This window comes from Nannobrachium achirus (genome assembly GCF_963921795.1).
Source record: "Nannobrachium achirus genome assembly, chromosome: 13".
Lineage (NCBI taxonomy): Eukaryota > Metazoa > Chordata > Actinopteri > Myctophiformes > Myctophidae > Nannobrachium > Nannobrachium achirus.
In genome coordinates, this window is record NC_137833.1 from 3,432,649 (window position 1) to 3,454,838 (window position 22,190).

The window sequence follows — 22,190 nt, forward strand, 5'->3', positions numbered from 1 at the left end:
TTATCTCCACGCTCATCTCCTTCTCCTCTCTTCAGTGTAATCATCCTGACATCCATGCTGCATTCCAATTGCTTTTCAAACGCTCTGCTCTCCGATCAAAAGAACACTCGGTGACATTATGGCCTTTGACAGCTATAAGCTGGACACATCCATGACATTTAGCCTACTTTATACAATATAACATTTCTTTCACATTTATTGTGGAGAAATTCCATTTCTCTTTTCATGTTTCAAAAGATCACTGTGACTCCCTGAATCAGCCCTTTCCAGGTCAAAACGTCGGATGATATTTAAATAAATCCTGCATCGTGGCTACGCGTGTTCAGCCTTTTTCTTTACTTTTATACTCAAAGTATTGTACCGCGTAAAAAGGTTTTGTGAGTTAACTCAAAAAGTATTGCCAGACTGCATAAAAAATAATGTGATGCAATGCAAGTATTGTGAGGCCACACAAAAGCCTCTCTCTATTTATTTTCCTCCCCACAACCTAATTTTTCTCCAGCATGTCCCTTCAGGGTCTCTGTAACCATCTTCTTTAAATAGGATTTATTTATTAATTTTAATCTGTACTGAAAAATGGCCCCTTGGAGAGAGTCAATTCTACTCCCTGCTGTGCTACTGTACAAAACGCAACGCTATACACTGCACTACTCTATTCTCCTCCATGCTACAGTAGGCTACATTATGCTCTACTCTACTGTACATTTTCGAATATTTTTATAAACCAATACTTAATTCTAAACATACGTTTTCTTTTAATTCACAATACAACCTTATAGCATTAGGTCAAATACACTTGTTTTGCAGTCAGACAGAGAGAAAAGAAACATATTGGTGGAAGAGTGAAGGGCAGTTCTTTAGTGCACCTGTTAGCAGAACATATGGGACAACGACACCGGCCTAAGCCGACCAGGGAGTTATCAGATGGAGATAGATATCATTGCGTTATTGACCTGGGCATATGGAGAAGATGATTCCGCAATAGGAATGGAATACATAGATAGTCATTTTTGTCTTGACCTATGATAGGGCTGACTCATGAACAGAACACCTTAGATATCGTTCGGTTTTTGACCTATGATAAAGCTGAGTCATGATGAATGGAGCACACAACTACTGTTATGTTATTGACCTCTGCAAAATGTCAGAAGATTGAGAGAAACAGTGGTGCATTGAGGGGGCTGAGGAGAAGTCATCAGAGGGTATTGTACAATATAAATGTGAGGCTTTGAGGTGCTCATTTCAGTTCAGGTCAGCAGTTGTTTCTTTGAGGATTAGCTTGGACCAACTAATCTACAATAAACCAGTAGATATATTGAACCATATTGTATTTGGTTTAAATGTATTTCATTCTAAGTTTCTACATACTAGTAATAATACCAATGCTTGGTAATAGACAGTTTGAGAGGACCCAGGGACATCTGGCCCACCCAGGGTTTTTGCTCCGGCACACTGCCTCCATTTATGAGTCAGTCAGTGTACAGTATGTGACTGATTTATGAGTCAGTGTTTGTGACCAACGGTTTCTATAGCTTTGTGCCAGGTAAACGTGTTCAGGGGTGTCACACCAAATTTTGGGCCCTGGCTACAAGGATTCACTGCGGGCCCCCCCATGAATGTTAACTATTGAAAAATAGCAGATATACAAGCTCACAGCGCGGCACCGAGTGCCGCGCGGCAAGCTTGTAGATCTGCTATTTTTGAAAAATTGTGAAAAAGTGTGCAAGAAACCCATGTTTCCATGTCAGTGATGCTCAAACTTTTTCATGTGAAGGACTCCCAAAATGATATGAATTTGGCCACGGACCCCCATCTCAAAATATTTAGTTCCAGGGACCCCCCCCCCCCACCCCCCCCGGAGGCAAAATTTGAGTTACAAATGTCCGCTTAAAAAATACATATATTCAAAGATTTGCACACATTTTCACGACTTTTCAAAAATAGCAGGTCTACAAGCTCGCAGCGCGGCACTCGGTGCCGCACTGTGAGCTTGTATATCTGCTATTTTTCAATAGCTAAAGTTACTAGGGCCCCTCCAACCTTGGGCCCTGGTAACTCAGTCCCACTTTCCTACCCCTTGTGACACCCCTGAACGTGTCAGCCAAAAGCCACCGTACTCAGTGGGTGAAAGGAGATGTCACTGGTGTTATCAAGGGGCACTTCAGGCTCAAAGGTAAATTATGGTGGCCTTCTACACAAGCTTAGCACTGGTTGGTCATTAATCACCACAATACCCGATTGCATAATTATGTATCTATACATTAGGCCTATAGGTTTTTATTTTTCTTTCTTGCACTGTGAAGGTGGTTGCACACTGCTGTGTTTTTCGGGCCGAATATCGGAGTGAATTTCGGAGCACGCAAATAAAAAATCAACCTCACGTTTGCACACTGCCGCCCGTTTCGCGCACCACTCGGTCCCTTGCTCTCTCTCTCTCTCTCTCTCTCTCTCTCTCTCTCTCTCTCCTTGCCCTGAAAAACGCATTTCGCAACGAAAGACGCAGCAGTGTGCAACCACCTTAAGTGTATTTGTTGTCTTTACATCTATTGTTTTATGCATCCTAATGCCATTTTATAATTGTGATTGTGTTTTCTTTTCCTGATGTTTTGTGTTAATTGCCGTGTTGTTGAAATGAGCTATACAAATAAAATGGCTTTGCCTTACACTGAACTTCACTCAAACATTTCTGAACTTGCCAATCACCATCTTAACCAAATCACCTGTCCCAATGCTTTGGATGTGTTGTATGAACATTCAAAGTGTAATGTTTTCGGTACTTGATACCACACTAAACTAAGCATGAAAAAAGTCAATACTAGAGATGTGGCGTACAGCATGGATTTCTACACAGAGAGGGCAATTCTTTCAACATAAGAAAGAATTCATTCAAGTTCAGGAGAGTTTGGACAAGGCAATTCTCTTGAATGCTGCCATGGAAAGAGCGCATTTGCATTTCTTTCAGCATAGTAAAAAACTGCATTCATGGTCTGGAGAGGGCACTTTTCACAGACGGGTAAAAGGGCAAGGGCTCAAGCCCCCTTTGATGTCTATGTGTGCATGTGCCTGGTAATGGGATCTCCTGGCTTAGAAGAGACTAGAATTGATTATGATAAAGGGTTATATTAGGAGCTGAATACAGAACACCACCTTCATGAGATCAGATGGCAAATTAAGGCCGATCTTTTAGCAGGATTGCATGTTTTGCAGCTTGAGAAGCTTAATTAATGGAATGAATTACAGTAAGCATTGACTACAAACCCCAATCTTTGTATATAATAAAATGTTGGGCATACTGTACAGCAGGCGTTCCCAAACCTTTTTGTCTCAGGGCACCCCATAAATATTGTTTTAATCCGAGGCACCCCACATTATAATTTTCACCCCCAGCACCTTATATTTATAGCACATCGTTGTTGTCGGGTGGAAACCTTGTATGTCCAAAACCGTTCGTTTTGTATTTATCATCTATAAAATGTACTAAGCAGATCTACAAGCACACAACGCCTCGCATCGCGAGGCGTTGTGTGCTTGTAGATCGGCTGTTTTCACTAGTTTTGTGCGACAGTCTTGTATGATGAAGCAGGGCTTTGCTTTACCAAAAGCCATACACATTTGAAACTTGGAGATACGAGGTTTCTGCCCGACAGTGACGATATTTTAGTGATTATGTTGCGAGGAAAACGTTGAGATAATAGCCATTTTGGTTAGAACTGACAGAAAATAACTTTGTACTTCAAGTTTAAAATTATACTAAATATTATTTCAAGTGTCCAAATAAATGATCTCGCGGCACCCCTGGACTGCCGTCGCGGCACCCCAGGGTGCCCCGTCACCCACTTTGAAAACCCCTGCTGTACAGTATGATATGGCCATAAATTTACATCACCCATTCCAGAGGGCCTTCCTGTCTTCCTGTCCACTGTCGCTGCTTCTTAATGTTGTATATAAGGGCACTCATCAAAATCTTGGCTTCACAGAAGTTTACTTGAATTTTAATTCCTAGATGCAATTGCTTTACCCTGACAACACCAGCTGTGCAGTAGATGCACTCTCTCACAACAGAAATAGTATACACTGTATACAGTATACAGCATATGATTTGACAATAACATACTGCAGCTTCAAATTTGGGATGATTCCTTGATGAAGAGCAATGCATTTTGAACTATCTTGTTATAGAGTGCAGTATACTATTGCAACAAGGATTATCTGTGCTGCATCAGTCTACTTTTGCCATTTCATCGCTTGCTGAGCGTTCTTTTGGGCCCAGCCTGCATAGGCATGAAGTCTGAATCCAGTAGCAATGACTTAGCTGCAGCCCTGCATGGACACTTTGCATTATGATACTTGATGACATCTGATGATGTCTGGATGACCGCAGACTACAGCCCGGCTACTTCAGTTACTGTCTGAATGTAGAGGCTGCAGTGCAGGCCAGAGAGGCACTGCATAGCAAGCTATCCGTTGCCCCCCGAAAGGCGTTAGATCCTGGTACCGTGCCATGCTGAGATATCACTTCTGAGAATAGGGGTTGGGGAGCGAGGGCAGAGGTTTTAGTTCCTTAGCAAAGCTAGTGTTTAGTGTTTAAGAAAATCTAATCTTACGTTAGAACATGCCATGTCCTATTGAAAGGGAACATAGCAGTCGTTGTTTGGGTTAAGAGTGAATTATACCTGGGCACTTCAGCAGAGACTAACTACCCAAATAAATATACTGGCGCACTCGACTGGTGTGCACGTGTTTTATTGTTTTGCAGGGGTGACTGACGTTTCGACTTTCGTCTTCCTCAGAGTCATATTTGACTAAAAACAGAATAACAATCAACTTTGCATCAGTGTCCCGCTGATAGGATGGGTGGCATCTGCCAGCAATTCACGAAGCACTTTCAGTGTTTAGATGCGACTATGGAAATTCTTAGAGAGCCTGAAGATACATTATAATAGCATAAGTCGAGTCCCCAAAACAGTGAAAGCAGAATGAGATTTTTTTTTTTTTATATTCATTGAAATTCCATGGTACTGCACAGCTACAGTATATGGGTTCCATGAGTCAGTTATGTAATATACAAGCACATGAATAACTCCATAATAAACACATTTTCCATAACAGAAATGACAATTAGGGTTTGTAAGCGAGCAAGCCATGATCATTTTATATTGTAATGTACGGTATGTATAAAATAAATACATCTCAAGTTGCCAATTGGTGCAAAGAAAGACGGAGACAACAAGAGAACCGATGCCACCATAGAAAGGAGGTGATACGAGAGACCAAATGGAACTGCAATGTAAAAACAAACATGCAAACTAAACCGCAGCGGAAAAAAATCAAGGACTCTCTTTAGCAGCAACTCTCCAACTGAGAGGCACTGCTGCCACTGACTTAAGGACAGCAGCGGTATTACTTTACGTTTGGCTTGTTACCAACATCAGTTGCCACTCGTAGAAAAGCACTGCATGGTGACTATCATGTTCACAAGCATGGCACCCCCGGTGTCCCGGTGTCGGGTCATTGGGCAGTGGGGGCCACCTTCAGTTCCACAAAAAGAGGGTCCGTTCACCTCACAAGGGCCCCACACAGGAGACGATAAATGATAGCAGGTGATAGCTAATGGCCCTGAAGATCTGCTCTTCACCTGAAAGAAGAAAAAAAAAAAAGAAAGAAACAGCCCCAAGTGCACACTTCATTTCTCGATTTCTATGCTGACCCAGTTCCATCTCTTTTCAGTCAGTAGGAAGGGTATAGGAACTTGAGGGTGCCACCGTACGACGGCTATGAACAATGGAGAGCTAACTTTAGTCACCACAGCGTGCTGAGAGGCTTCGCGGAGAGGACAGCGAGCACTTTCTGTGCATGTGTGTGCTAGCTAGGGAACTCATGAAAATGGATATAGACACCACATACATAACCATAGCTAAATGTGATCTCAGAAGTGTCACAGTGAGAGAAATAAATCTTGCCGTTGTGTTGTAATCAACATATGAGTTTAGCCTGGTGGTTCACCAACATATTGTAAATGTAAAAGTTAATTTACACTGTTCCACTTTTGTCCCATAAATGACCATAGTATCACATTCCATAAAAAAGGAGGATCCTATTTGGTATCTTGCCAGCCAGAGATGGTTCAGTTTGCCTCTCAGCTTTACGTTGTATGATTGCCAAGAATATCAGTGACAAATGCTATAGGACAGGGGTCTTCAACGTTTTCAGGCCAAGGACCCCTTAGTTGAGAGAGAGACGAAGCAGGGACCCCCACAACCTTTTCATAGATTCCATATAGTTTCCTTGTTTGACAGCACAATCATCAGTGTATTTTGGATTCATGTCAATTTGTGTTTTCGGCTATTTAACCACTTGAACCATCCATACTTAATAAACACTCTGTACTTAGTCTGCTCTTTTTCTCCTCTACACCAATCGTCTTTGCGCTGCGAGGCGTTGTGAGCTTGTAGATCTGCTATTTTTGGCCAAAGTTCTCAGAATATGGACGCTAGGGTTCAAGTGGTTAATATAGAAAAGGAGGGGAAAAAAGCTTCTATCACACACATATTTGGAGGACCCCCTGTAGTTACTCTGAGGACCCCCTATGGTTCCCAGACCCCCTGTTGAAGACCCCTGCTATAGGAGAAATACAAATATAATTAATTTCCCCTTTTTCTGTAACGACTGTGACATATTTTCCAAATCATGTAATAATATTATTACAAACATGATCAATCATGCAGTGGTGTAAAGTACGATAACACTTATTTGAAAACTTTAGCTACAAGTTACTTTAGATAATTAATACAAACCACTTCAGCCCTATAGGCCTATAAATTGTGGACATTTGAAAATAGCCGATCTACAAGCTCACAACATGTGTCGCGATGCAACACATTGTGAGCTTGTAGATCTGCTATTTTCAAAAGATTTGTATACATTTGAAAACTTGAAATGGGACATTAGGCATAATGAGTAGCCTGTATACTTTTACTATGGGCACTTTAAGTACATTTTTATTCCAATACTTTTGTACTTTCACTCAATTACATTTTGAATTCCTTACTTTTACAGAGTATTTCTATGTTGCAGTATTGATACTTTTACTCAAGTAAAATATGTCAGTACTTTTTTACTTTTGAGGTATTTGTAATTTACTTGAGTGTTTCCAATTTCCAATACTTTTACTTCTACTCCACTACATCGTACATCGTGGTTCCAAATATTGTAGTTTTACTACATTTATGTGAAAACATTATACTGTAGTTACTAGTTACTTTGCAGATATAAATTATAAAATATAAAACATACATAAACCACTTTTGCCCTATTTTATACCTTGGCTATTTGAAAAATAATTGATCTACAAGCTCACATGAGCTTGTAGATCTGCTATTTTCAAACGTTTTGTACTTTTGCTTTTGGTACTTTAAGTACTTATTTGATGCCAATACTTTTATAATTTTACTCAAGTACATTTTGAATTCCATACGTCTACTCCGAGTATTTCTATATTACAGTATTGATACTTTTACATAAGTAAAACAATGTAATACTTTTTCCACCACTGCTTTTTCCCAGTGGCGTCAGTTCAGAAAAAGCTAAGGTATGGCAACATGACTGGTGCCTTGCAAGACACCAGTCATGTTGCCATACCTTAGCAACAGGCATGATACATTTATTTTAAGAAGTACTTTAAATGTTGTATGTTTTCCCCCGTTTCTACGGTTTCTTGGGCTGGATATGGCAGCCTGGAATGGTTGTTGAAGTGCAGCTAAACTTGGCATGTTAGTAAACGTGCCACAATTAACAATAATGAATTGCACCTGTGTGTGCAGCTGACCTGCAGAACCTGGGAATATACCTTTTTGTCAAGATGGGGAGAATACAAGTGTGGAGAATATAAGTAACAACATAATAACAACATAATAACCAGCACAGATAGACAAAGAGACATTCATGGATTTATAGTTAAAAGTAACTTGTATTCCCCCCCCCTGGACCCAGGGTATGGCAGCTGCATACCCTTGCCATACCCACTTGACGCCCCTGAGTAAAACAATTGAATACCTTTTCCACCGCTGATGATCATGTATTTCATTTCCCCCTTGGGTCTCCCACCCATAGATATGCTCCCACCAGTGTCCACTCCACTGTCTGTCTGTCTGTCAGTGGCTTAACCCCGCCCACCACGTTTAAATGACATCAGAACACAGAAACACGTGGTTTTGTTATTGCAGGAAGTGAAGATGGCGGAGCAGTCTTTACTGACCGAGTCTGCAGTCGGCTGGTCTATTTTCACCTTTGTTCTCTTGGTAAGCAATAAGACACGAGCTGCGTTGGTGTTACACTTGTTGTAACAATGATTTAAAGTGGTTGTCAAAAGCAGAGACGGTTTAGTCAGTGTGTAACACTACAGTAAGTGGCTGTCGCTGTGTGTGACATAAGCTAAGCTAAACATAGCACTGTCACTAATGCTTAGCTTTAGCTGCTGTTATGAAGTGTTGTTGACGCCATTAGAAAAACACCTTGTTTACTTGTTATTGGAACGTTAAACGTCGTCTTGACGGCTGGACACAGAGCAGAGCAGAGCCAGACTTTGTGTTGTATAAAAGTCTGATGAAACCTAACGTCGTAGTGAGCATAACACACACACAGACACACTGCTTCGCATGTTGTTTCACCTGTTTGTTGACAAGTTATCGCAGAATAGATATCTGGGTTAAATCAGGTCACTTCGCCAAAGATCAACTCGCCAAATTGCCCACGCTTTTTTGCAACTGGTAAAAAAAACGAACCTAGCCCAACCCTACCCTCCCCTGCCCCTTCTTTGTATATACTTACTGTTTGTTTAGACTCTCTTTCTTTTCTTTACATATCTACTGCATAGTACTGTGTTCTATTCGTCTGTTATTCAATGTTATATGAGATACTTCAATGGTTTCCTGTGGAAATAAGCTTAGTCTTTTCATGGATCTCCTTTTAGTAGACCTTGTACCAGTGAACTGTACCGTCATGAAACTGTACCTTTTCCTATGCAAACTGACAATAAAGTCTTCAATCAATCAAAAAACTTGTTGGCAGGCTTGCCGTTGCTCCTGGATTTGCCAGGATGATTGGCATTTCTCCTGGATTTGGTATCAAACTCCCTAAATTCACCAGAACACTGGAAATTACATCTGTACACCTACATGTGACATTGTACCCATGCTAGTAAAGCAAGCCTGATAAAATTATCAAACATGCACACAATTCACCAGAAAACAGGAAATTAAATGTACTGTTAAGAATGTTCGGGGGGAGGACCCCCAGACCCCCCGCTTTAGGGGTGGGGGCAATGCATCCAAGATCATACAGATATTTAAGTAATGACTTAAAGATGAGAAGTCATTATTAAAGATGTCTTACTTTGCTTCAGTCATCAAATCTGTACACCTACATTTGGCATTTTAAGGCTGAAATTGTATCCATGCTAGTAAAGCAAGACTAATAAAAAGTATCAAACATGCACAAAATTCAACAGAACACAGGAAATATATATATCTGTTAAGAAGTTTTGGGGGGAGGACCACCAGACCCCGGTTGGGGAGTTCCGCTCACCCCCTAAAAAATAAATCTCCTGGATTCTGACAGTCCAATGTTGACAGGCCTGCTCATTGGCGAGGTGTCTTAGTAGCAAGTTGGTTTGTCGAGTTGGATTTTTGGCGAAGTGACCAGTATTCCAAAGTTCTCGCAAAATAGATATCTGCAGTGGTTTTCAAACTTTTTCCACACCAAGGACCCCCAAATTGACACTTATTAGCCTGCGGACCCCCATTTGAAAAGATATGCCAGGGACCTATTTACCCTATTCATATAAGAGAAGATATTCTTTACAGCCCTAGAAGGGATTTTTAACCGTTTTAATTTCAAGGACCAGTAGTTTGACATGCATTATTAGGCTACGGACCCCCATTTGAAAATATATGCCAGTGACCCCCATTAGAGAAGATTTTTTTTTTCTTTTTTTCTTTTTTACAGCTCTAGCAATGATTCCCAACCATTTTAATCTCAAGGACCCCCAGTTTGACATGCATTAGGCTATGGACCCACATTTTATGGCATTTCTATCTCTGGGACCCCAATTTATATATTGTAAAATCAACGTTAATGTAACTCTCAAAGTGTACAAATGCGGGTCCATTTGGTTTCATTTGTACACTCTGAGTTACAGACCCATAGGTCCATTTGGTTCCTAGCTTATCATTTAGCTGGGGTCCCCCTGGGGGTCCCCAGACCACACTTTGACAACCAATGTTGTATAAAACGTCATAGTGAGTTGTCACATACATACAGATCCATCAAAAAACATTGTGTAAAAGTACATTTTCTTGAAACTTTCATACATTTTTTAAAATACTTTCATATAATATATGAAAGTATTTTAAAATCTTATTATTCCAGATACATTGCACATTCAGTGAATTATTCCAAACCTTTTTTTTATAATAGTTAATGGTTACCTATATTATCCCGCGGGGGAAATTCAGATATTGCAGCCCAACCCAGCTGCTTTTTTTTTTATCAGCTTTAACCCAGCTGAACTCAACCCAGTGCTGCCCACAAGGAGCGCAAGGGGGAAGGGGAGCAGTGGTAGCTGGAGCGGGAAATTGTACCTGCGACCTCTGGGGCCTCCGGAGTCCTAGGTGTGGACACTAACCACTCAGCTATCACTGCTCTTTCACCTGTTTGTCACAACATTTATTTTTTTATGACATACAGCTCATGAATATCAAAAGTCCGTATTTCAAAATATCACAAAATTACACGAGACCACTCAAAACAAGGATTTATAATAGAGAAATGTCAACCTTCTGAAGTCAGAGTTGCTTGAAGTCCAGAGGGAAGTTTCCACAGTCAGTTATGATCTGGGATGCTGTGGCATCTGTAATGCTTTTATACACACAATATTCAAATCTTCTAAGATGGATCTGTACACAGACACTGCTTCGCTTGTTGTTTCACCTGTTTGTTGACAAGTTCTCACAGAATAGATCGGTACGCAGCAAGCACGCAATAATATTATAATAACAACCGATTTTTTTAAAGAAAAATAAGAAGGAGACCGATATCAAACCTGTTGTGTGAAATTATGGCCGTCTAGATAAATTAGAGACATTTGCCACAAGTTACCCCTTTGGCACCCGTGGACAGTGACTGACAGGCAGGCAATGACAGGTCATTCATTGTTGTAAATAGTTTCAAACTGGCACACACCTACTACAAATCTACAAACTTTGTGTGTATTTTATAATTTGTGTCCTATTAGCAGCACACAAAGGTTTTCACTGTTTGTGAAACATTTTCGATGTCAGCTGCATTTAATCTCCTGCCTAAAATTGGCATTAGCGAATGATGTAGTCAAGTGCCAAGACTTGGCCTTGTCCGAGGCAATTTATTTTTTACATATAAACATTATATAATGTTGTCATTTTGATCATAATTACTGAGTGTCACTCTCCAGGGTTTTCTGATTATGTATGACTATGACATTATGTCTCATTAGTCCAGTGGTTCTCAACCTTTTCAGGCCGCAACCCCCACAATAATCATATTTTAACCGGGGACCCCCTCACCCTGACGAGCACTATGAGTTGAGGCATTACATTTTGTATAACACGTTTCTATTGTGAAAACAGCAGATCTACATGTAGAATGTAGATCGGCTATTCAATTTCTGCCTCTAATATTTGATAATTTGGCTACTGTTTAATTTGTCGTTTTTAGAGGTATTAAAGTCCTTAAATTGTCACTTTAGAAATGTCAAGATACCCGACTATACACTTAAACTTTATAGTGGTTTGTTTACTGTTCAGTGAGAAAACAGTGTTGCACATTAAGTTAATCATCTGGGGACCCCCCAAAATAATTTGGGGAGTTGAGAATCACTGCATTAGTCCACTAGTCTACTGGTTTTATTATTATTATTTTCAAGGACCCCCATAACTCTGACCGTGTACGAATGTGTAGTGTACACAACTCGAGTTACAGACTAGTAAAGGTCATTTAAGGCTATAGCTCTTCATGTGTTTCTGGTAATATTATTGTCTGCTCATTTGTATGTCCATGGCAAAATAGAATTTTGACAAAAAACGTACACCACAAGCCAGCACTGCTGACCTCCTCCGGGATTCACTGTCATATGACTGACTTTAGAAAAGTAACTTTAGTGCCAGTTGAACACAAAGACCTCTGTTTACCTGCAGTACTACGAACTACTAGGCAGTGTTGTCCATTTTTCTTTTATTGAAGCAATCATCTCAATGCATCTTATTTAGATGCAAAGCATGTGTCCTTACCTGGCAAGGCACGCAGCCGGAGGCTTAGGTTTGTGGGCCTTTAACCCATTCAGAACGGGTACACATTTTGTGTATCATTATTTTATGCTTTAACTATTGAAAAATAGCAGATATACAAGCTCACAGCGCTGCGATCCTGTAGATCTGCTATTTTTGAAAAATCGTGAAAATTTGAATTTTGACCCGATTCTATAAGTGTCTTTTGAATCCTTCTGAGATTTTTTTGAAAAACCAATGTTTCTATATGTCAGCAATCTGGCCTTCCATCGTCAAAGAAAAGGTCCTTTTCACTTAAATGGAGCTCAGTTAGTCTGTTCTTGAGAGACTACTATGTCAGTGGTTCTCATACTTTTTCATGTGAAGGACCCCCAAAATGATATTTATTTGGCCACGGACCCCCATCTCAAAATATTTAGTTCCAGGCACCACCCAGAAGCAAAATGTGAGTTACATTAAAACGTTCGCTTTTGAAAATACATATATTCAAAGATTTGCACATATTTTCACGACTTTTTTCAAAAAATAGCAGATCTACAAGCTCGCAGCGCGGCACTCGGTGCCGCGCTGTGAGCTTGTATATCAGCTATTTTTCACTGGTTAAAGCATTCAATAATTCTAGGCCTAAACGGTTTAATTGATCCTGTCTGTGAATGGCAGCCCTTGGATCTGAAGGGACCTAGTGTTAGCAGTGTCCTCACCGCGCATTGCTGATGTGACTGGAATATGACCTTGTCATTTTGAAAACTCTTCTTTTCGCTGCCGTCTCTAATGAGTTCTCTGCCTCTTATATGAACAACTTCCCCTCTCTGAGTGATGTCTGTTTAGTATTAACACTGCAGAGGAATACATTAACAAATCCATCAATCACTGGAAGAATCTTTAAAATAGTCCCCCATTACATAATGAGCTTAGCAGGGCAGATATACTGTAACATGTATAGGAAGATTAATCGGGCTGCAATTTAAAAAGTCAACCTAGCCTGCCTTTGATTATTATTCTTTCTCTGGCGTTAACAGCGTTTGAAAGTGTTTCAATCATGATGTGCTGAAATGGTGTGAGGCGGGGTGATCTGGTACTCAGGTCCACGGGTCTTACTGTATGTCCAGTATACAGGGTTCCCACGGTCATGAAATTCCTGGAAATATTTTGAAATTAGAAAAATATTTTTCCCAGTATTGGAAAAGTTTTGGAATTGATCAAGGGTCCTGGAAGGTCCTGGAAAAAAATTGCTATGACAAATTACAAATTACAAATTAAACAAATTAAACATTGGCCAAATTGTCAAATATAAGAGGCAGAAATTGTGAAAATAGACGATCTACATGAGCATGTAGATCTGCTATTTTCACAATAGAACCGTGTTATACAAAATTCCTCAACTCCTAGTGCTCGTCAGGGTGCCAGTTAAAACATGATTATTTCGGGGGTCACGTCACGGCCTGGAAATGTTGAGAACCACTGGCATACACTACCTGTCTTTGGGCATAGGAGTACAAGTGACCTGTTATTGAGCTGAATTAGTGTCATATATAGTCCTGGAAATTGGGTTACATTTTCTGGAAAGGTTTTGGAAATTATTTGTTAAAAATGTGTGGGAACCCTTAGTATAGCATTCTCACCCTTCTCTGTTACAGGGTTGTTACTGTTTTAGATTGAGCGGATCTTTTGCAGAGTAGCTTGCATAATATTGAAGTAATATACAGTACATACAAGTGTTGAGAGTGGTGCAAATCAGATGATCACTCCTTTGAATGTTGTTGGATGTTTATGCCTTCATTTCAAGTTATTCTCCAGTTTGATCCAATATACAACTAAATAAAGATGTGACAGATCTCAAACATGATGTGATCCAATATACAACTAAATAAAGATGTGACAGATCTCAAACATGATGTGATCCAATATACAACTAAATAAAGATGTGACAGATCTCAAACATGATGTGATCCAATATAAAACTAAATAAAGATGTGACAGATCTCAAACATGATGTGATCCAATATACAACTAAATAAAGATGTGACAGATCTCAAACATGATGTGATCCAATATACAACTAAATAAAGATGTGACAGATCTCAAACATGATGTGATCCAATATACAACTAAATAAAGATGTGACATGATCTCAAACATGATGTGATCCAATATACAACTAAATAAAGATGTGACAGATCTCAAACATGATGTGATCCAATATACAACTAAATAAAGATGTGACAGATCTCAAACATGATGTGATCCAATATACAACTAAATAAAGATGTGACAGATGATCTCAAACATGATGTGATCCAATATACAACTAAATAAAGATGTGACAGATCTCAAACATGATGTGATCCAATATACAACTAAATAAAGATGTGACAGATCTCAAACATGATGTGATCCAATATACAACTAAATAAAGATGTGACAGATCTCAAACATGATGTGATCCAATATACAACTAAATAAAGATGTGACAGATCTCAAACATGATGTGATCCAATATACAACTAAATAAAGATGTGACAGATGATCTCAAACATGATGTGATCCAATATACAACTAAATAAAGATGTGACAGATCTCAAACATGATGTGATCCAATATACAACTAAATAAAGATGTGACAGATCTCAAACATGATGTGATCCAATATACAACTAAATAAAGATGTGACAGATCTCAAACATGATGTGATCCAATATACAACTAAATAAAGATGTGACAGATCTCAAACATGATGTGATCCAATATACAACTAAATAAAGATGCGACAGATCTCAAACATGATGTGATCCAATATACAACTAAATAAAGATGTGACAGATCTCAAACATGATGTGATCCAATATACAACTAAATAAAGATGTGACAGATGATCTCAAACATGATGTGATCCAATATACAACTAAATAAAGATGTGACAGATCTCAAACATGATGTGATCCAATATACAACTAAATAAAGATGTGACAGATCTCAAACATGATGTGATCCAATATACAACTAAATAAAGATGTGACAGATCTCAAACATGATGTGATCCAATATACAACTAAATAAAGATGTGACAGATCTCAAACATGATGTGATCCAATATACAACTAAATAAAGATGTGACAGATCTCAAACATGATGTGATCCAATATACAACTAAATAAAGATGTGACAGATCTCAAACATGATGTGATCCAATATACAACTAAATAAAGATGTGACAGATCTCAAACATGATGTGATCCAATATACAACTAAATAAAGATGTGACAGATCTCAAACATGATGTGATCCAATATACAACTAAATAAAGATGTGACAGATCTCAAACATGATGTGATCCAATATACAACTAAATAAAGATGTGACAGATCTCAAACATGATGTGATCCAATATACAACTAAATAAAGATGTGACAGATCTCAAACATGATGTGATCCAATATACAACTAAATAAAGATGTGACAGATCTCAAACATGATGTGATCCAATATACAACTAAATAAAGATGTGACAGATCTCAAACATGATGTGATCCAATATACAACTAAATAAAGATGTGACAGATCTCAAACATGATGTGATCCAATATACAACTAAATAAAGATGTGACAGATCTCAAACATGATGTGATCCAATATACAACTAAATAAAGATGTGACAGATCTCAAACATGATGTGATCCAATATACAACTAAATAAAGATGTGACAGATCTCAAACATGATGTGATCCAATATACAACTAAATAAAGATGTGACAGATCTCACACATGATGTGATCCAATATACAACTAAATAAAGATGTGACAGATCTCAAACATGATGTGATCCAATATACAACTAAATAAAGATGTGACAGATGATCTCAAACATGATGTGATCCAATATACAACTAAATAAAGATGTGACAGATGATCTCAAACATGATGTGATCCAATATACAACTAAATAAAGATGTGACAGATCTCAAACATGATGTGATCCAATATACAACTAAATAAAGATGTGACAGATCTCAAACATGATGTGATCCAATATACAACTAAATAAAGATGTGACAGATCTCAAACATGATGTGATCCAATATACAACTAAATAAAGATGTGACAGATCTCAAACATGATGTGATCCAATATACAACTAAATAAAGATGTGACAGATCTCAAACATGATGTGATCCAATATACAACTAAATAAAGATGTGACAGATCTCAAACATGATGTGATCCAATATACAACTAAATAAAGATGTGACAGATCTCAAACATGATGTGATCCAATATACAACTAAATAAAGATGTGACAGATCTCAAACATGATGTGATCCAATATACAACTAAATAAAGATGTGACAGATCTCAAACATGATGTGATCCAATATACAACTAAATAAAGATGTGACAGATCTCAAACATGATGTGATCCAATATACAACTAAATAAAGATGTGACAGATGATCTCAAACATGATGTGATCCAATATACAACTAAATAAAGATGTGACAGATCTCAAACATGATGTGATCCAATATACAACTAAATAAAGATGTGACAGATCTCAAACATGATGTGATCCAATATACAACTAAATAAAGATGTGACAGATCTCAAACATGATGTGATCCAATATACAACTAAATAAAGATGTGACAGATCTCAAACATGATGTGATCCAATATACAACTAAATAAAGATGTGACAGATCTCAAACATGATGTGATCCAATATACAACTAAATAAAGATGTGACAGATCTCAAACATGATGTGATCCAATATACAACTAAATAAAGATGTGACAGATCTCAAACATGATGTGATCCAATATACAACTAAATAAAGATGTGACAGATCTCAAACATGATGTGATCCAATATACAACTAAATAAAGATGTGACAGATCTCACACATGATGTGATCCAATATACAACTAAATAAAGATGTGACAGATCTCAAACATGATGTGATCCAATATACAACTAAATAAAGATGTGACAGATGATCTCAAACATGATGTGATCCAATATACAACTAAATAAAGATGTGACAGATGATCTCAAACATGATGTGATCCAATATACAACTAAATAAAGATGTGACAGATCTCAAACATGATGTGATCCAATATACAACTAAATAAAGATGTGACAGATCTCAAACATGATGTGATCCAATATACAACTAAATAAAGATGTGACAGATCTCAAACATGATGTGATCCAATATACAACTAAATAAAGATGTGACAGATCTCAAACATGATGTGATCCAATATACAACTAAATAAAGATGTGACAGATCTCAAACATGATGTGATCCAATATACAACTAAATAAAGATGTGACAGATGATCTCAAACATGATTTGATCCAATATACAACTAAATAAAGATGTGACAGATCTCAAACATGATGTGATCCAATATACAACTAAATAAAGATGTGACAGATGATCTCAAACATGATGTGATCCAATATACAACTAAATAAAGATGTGACAGATCTCAAACATGATGTGATCCAATATACAACTAAATAAAGATGTGACAGATCTCAAACATGATGTGATCCAATATACAACTAAATAAAGATGTGACAGATCTCAAACATGATGTGATCCAATATACAACTAAATAAAGATGTGACAGATGATCTCAAACATGATGTGATCCAATATACAACTAAATAAAGATGTGACAGATCTCAAACATGATGTGATCCAATATACAACTAAATAAAGATGTGACAGATCTCAAACATGATGTGATCCAATATACAACTAAATAAAGATGTGACAGATCTCAAACATGATGTGATCCAATATACAACTAAATAAAGATGTGACAGATCTCAAACATGATGTGATCCAATATACAACTAAATAAAGATGTGACAGATCTCAAACATGATGTGATCCAATATACAACTAAATAAAGATGTGACAGATCTCAAACATGATGTGATCCAATATACAACTAAATAAAGATGTGACAGATCTCAAACATGATGTGATCCAATATACAACTAAATAAAGATGTGACAGATCTCAAACATGATGTGATCCAATATACAACTAAATAAAGATGTGACAGATCTCAAACATGATGTGATCCAATATACAACTAAATAAAGATGTGACAGATCTCAAACATGATGTGATCCAATATACAACTAAATAAAGATGTGACAGATCTCAAACATGATGTGATCCAATATACAACTAAATAAAGATGTGACAGATCTCAAACATGATGTGATCCAATATACAACTAAATAAAGATGTGACAGATCTCAAACATGATGTGATCCAATATACAACTAAATAAAGATGTGACAGATGATCTCAAACATGATGTGATCCAATATACAACTAAATAAAGATGTGACAGATCTCAAACATGATGTGATCCAATATACAACTAAATAAAGATGTGACAGATCTCAAACATGATGTGATCCAATATACAACTAAATAAAGATGTGACAGATGATCTCAAACATGATGTGATCCAATATACAACTAAATAAAGATGTGACAGATCTCAAACATGATGTGATCCAATATACAACTAAATAAAGATGTGACAGATCTCAAACATGATGTGATCCAATATACAACTAAATAAAGATGTGACAGATGATCTCAAACATGATGTGATCCAATATACAACTAAATAAAGATGTGACAGATCTCAAACATGATGTGATCCAATATACAACTAAATAAAGATGTGACAGATCTCAAACATGATGTGACAGATCTCAAACATGATGTGACAGATCTCAAACATGATGTGACAGATCTCAAACATGATGTGACAGATCTCAAACATGATGTGCAAACCGTGATCTTGGTCATTTGGATAAACGATCCGTAGGCCTGTCACAATTATTACATAATCGTCTAATCGCAATTATTTTGTCATAATCGTTTCCATGTTGAAAATGTCATATACAGTATATACAGTATAGTTTCAAACATTTTCAAAAATAGCGGAAATACCAGATCTACAAGCTCACAACGCGTCGCACTGCGACACGTTGCGAGCTTGTAGATCAGCTATTTCCACTAGCAATGTTCTTTTTCTAAGTACAAAGTTGTTAAATATGTATGTCATTTCTTTGAGTATTTAGGTTATGTGTCATATCTGCCACGTGCAACTTCAAAGCCTACAAGCCAAACAGAAATGTAATTGTCAACGACAAAAAAACACAATTAAATCGTCATTCGCAATTATTTGAGTGACAATTAATCGTCATGTAAAATATCATAATTGATTTGTGACAGCCCTAACGATCCTCTTCGTCTTCAGGTCATCCTCGTCTTCTGCTGGGTCTACATCCGTAAATTTCAAAGTCGACAGGAGAGCGAAGTCGTCTCCACCATCACAGCGATATGTGCGTTGGCGATAGCTTTGATAACCTCTGCACTTCTTCCAGTGGATATATTCCTCGTCTCTTTCATGAAGAACCCCAATGGTACCTACAAGGTAAGCATCGCTTTCTCTCTCCCAGTGATGTCATCACGTGCGCATCCCGCATCAAAAACTCATCGCCCAGGGACTCATTCATGTCATGGTCCTGGGGTCCCGGGGATGCGCCTCCATTGGAGTCCATGTTCAAATAATTTACCGGGTCGCGGTAAAAGAAAAACATTTTAAAATTCCACAGACACCACCATTGTTCATGGGTGGAAGCATCCTACTTTACCCTACGTTAACACAAATAAAATCCACGTAGAAAGTCTTAAACAGGCGATAGAAACGTCAATGTTTTGATTCCACCTAAGTTCAAACATTAGCCAAATTGTAAAATAAATATAAGAAATAGGCAAACATTTTGAAAATAGCCGATCTACAAGCTCACAGCGCTCGAAAACATTGTATTGAGGACTCATAAAACCTTTCTGGGACCCATTTGAATGACCACCTGTGGGTCCCGGGACCCATTACATTGAAAACCTAGTAACATCAGTCTCCTCCGTCGCCTCCGGTAAGTCAAATCACATAAAGCCACCACAGGGAGGCTTCTCGAGGGGATTGGCTTGATTTGTTTAGATTCCCATTTTTGTCCAAATTGCCTCCATGGTCCTTTGTTTGTTTGACTAATCTACAAGCTGATTATATTTCCTGTCTTGTAATGCCGAATTACATTTTCACAATTAGATTCTCGGTTGCATTATTTACCTCAATTTTCAAGCTTGGCAAAGTTGTCAGGCACCTCTCATGTGAATGACAGGTGCATTATTGCCGCACTCGGGTTGTAACTAGACTCCGATGTTAAGTGGCATGTTTTCCTTTTTCTTTTTTTCCCTTTTTTAACACATTGACCGCCATTTTAACATACCTCCGTACTCCCACCTGCCATTCGTCTCCATAGACTTCCATGTAATTGGGTGTGCACGGATCATGCACACCCATGCCTAGATAATGCACCACGTGTGTCCACATTGCTCACAGCTTTCAAACAAAAAAATCCGAATGGAAATCCGTTCAGGCATTCATGAGATAACAGCCACTATGTTTAACAAAGATGGCTGCCAAAATGGCTGCCATGCTTGAAAGATGGGGTTGCTATGGGGGTTAAACATGCAATTTCGCGATTGCTATCATGCCTACTCCATTTTTGGGGGTCAAAAAATCTTTTTGAATTTTTTTTTTTTTTTTTTTTTTTTAAATTCTCGGGACTATCGGGCCTGGCGGGGAAAGACATTGGAATAATCTCGGGACTATCGGGCCTGGCAGGGAATGAGTTAATAACATGCAGTCGTGGCCATCTCATGCATTGGCTGATCAGAAATGTAATCCCGTTCTAAATGGGTTTAATAACATACAGTCGTGGCCATCTCATGCATTAGCTGATCAGAAATGTAATCCCTTTCGTAAAGACAATTCTTCACTTGGTCCACACTCCAGAGTGATTTGCAATGCTTATTAGATCTGAAATTAGCAGGTTATTTATTTTTTGTTCAAGCTGACTAGTGGGAATAGAAATGTGTCCAAGTGATAAGTGATCTGGCTGGGATCAGGTGAGCTCATTTCAGAGCACATGGGATGTGTAATTAAAGGGGAAAAAAATGACTTTGGTTGGTATTTTGTAAACTAAGTTATTTTAAGTTGGTATTTTTTACATATTTATTCGGTTGTGTTATAAGTTGGGGATGGGACGATATTAATATCACGATTATTGTGACAAAAGAAATCGCGATTTACGATGTTATCACGATAATCAAAATCCATTATCCTGGTGGTGGAACATTTGCCAAAAAATAACAGATCTACAAGCTCACAGCGTGTCACGACGCGTTGTGAGCTTGTAGATCGGCTATTTTTTGGCAAAGACTTTTGATAGAGAGTGAAAAAAAAGACTGTATCAAGTACGTATATTATATGTACCTTTTAGGTGAGGGTTTAGGTGGTACCGGATATGCAGCTTGGCAAATAAAAGGTGAATTGATCCCAGTGCATGACGGAGGACGATATCACAATAAATTAAATCTCCACGATACGATTACCGTGAGTGTTTTTTATCACGATAAACGATAATATCGCTTATTGTCCCATCCCTATTTATAAGCTCTCAACACCAGGTGTTTCGGTCTGTTTTCAGCAAATGTAAACAAATGTAAACCAAGCAGTGAGCGCAGAGAGCACAGCTGCCAGTGCCTAAGCCCATTTTATCTCATGGAGTTCTTCACCCATCCAGCAGCATAGTGCTGGCTGGCAATCGTGTAGTTTATATTCTAAAGTCACAGATTCATTTTTTACGGCATGGCTTGGCTCTGTAGGAGGTGAGGTGAACCATATAGAAATGGGACTGTGAACCTGTGAACCGGTCTGTATTTTGTCTGGGGCTGATCTCGCAAAACCACTGGAACGATCTGT

General features: G+C 38.1%; 1 protein-coding gene across 2 annotated transcripts in view; it reads left to right on the top strand.

Moving 5' to 3' along the window:
• Positions 1-8,219: 8,219 nt before the first annotated feature.
• Positions 8,220-22,190, top strand: part of lmbrd1 (LMBR1 domain containing 1) — a 438,470-nt gene continuing 424,499 nt past the window's right edge. The window contains exons 1-2 of one of the 2 annotated variants that reach the window (XM_080741062.1): positions 8,220-8,297; positions 19,620-19,796. In XM_080741062.1, the coding sequence (XP_080597188.1) occupies positions 8,232-8,297; positions 19,620-19,796 (243 nt within the window). In that variant the 5' untranslated portion in view covers positions 8,220-8,231. The remainder of the gene's footprint in view (positions 8,298-19,619; positions 19,797-22,190) is intronic. The other variant, XR_013962669.1, reaches the window with a different exon arrangement.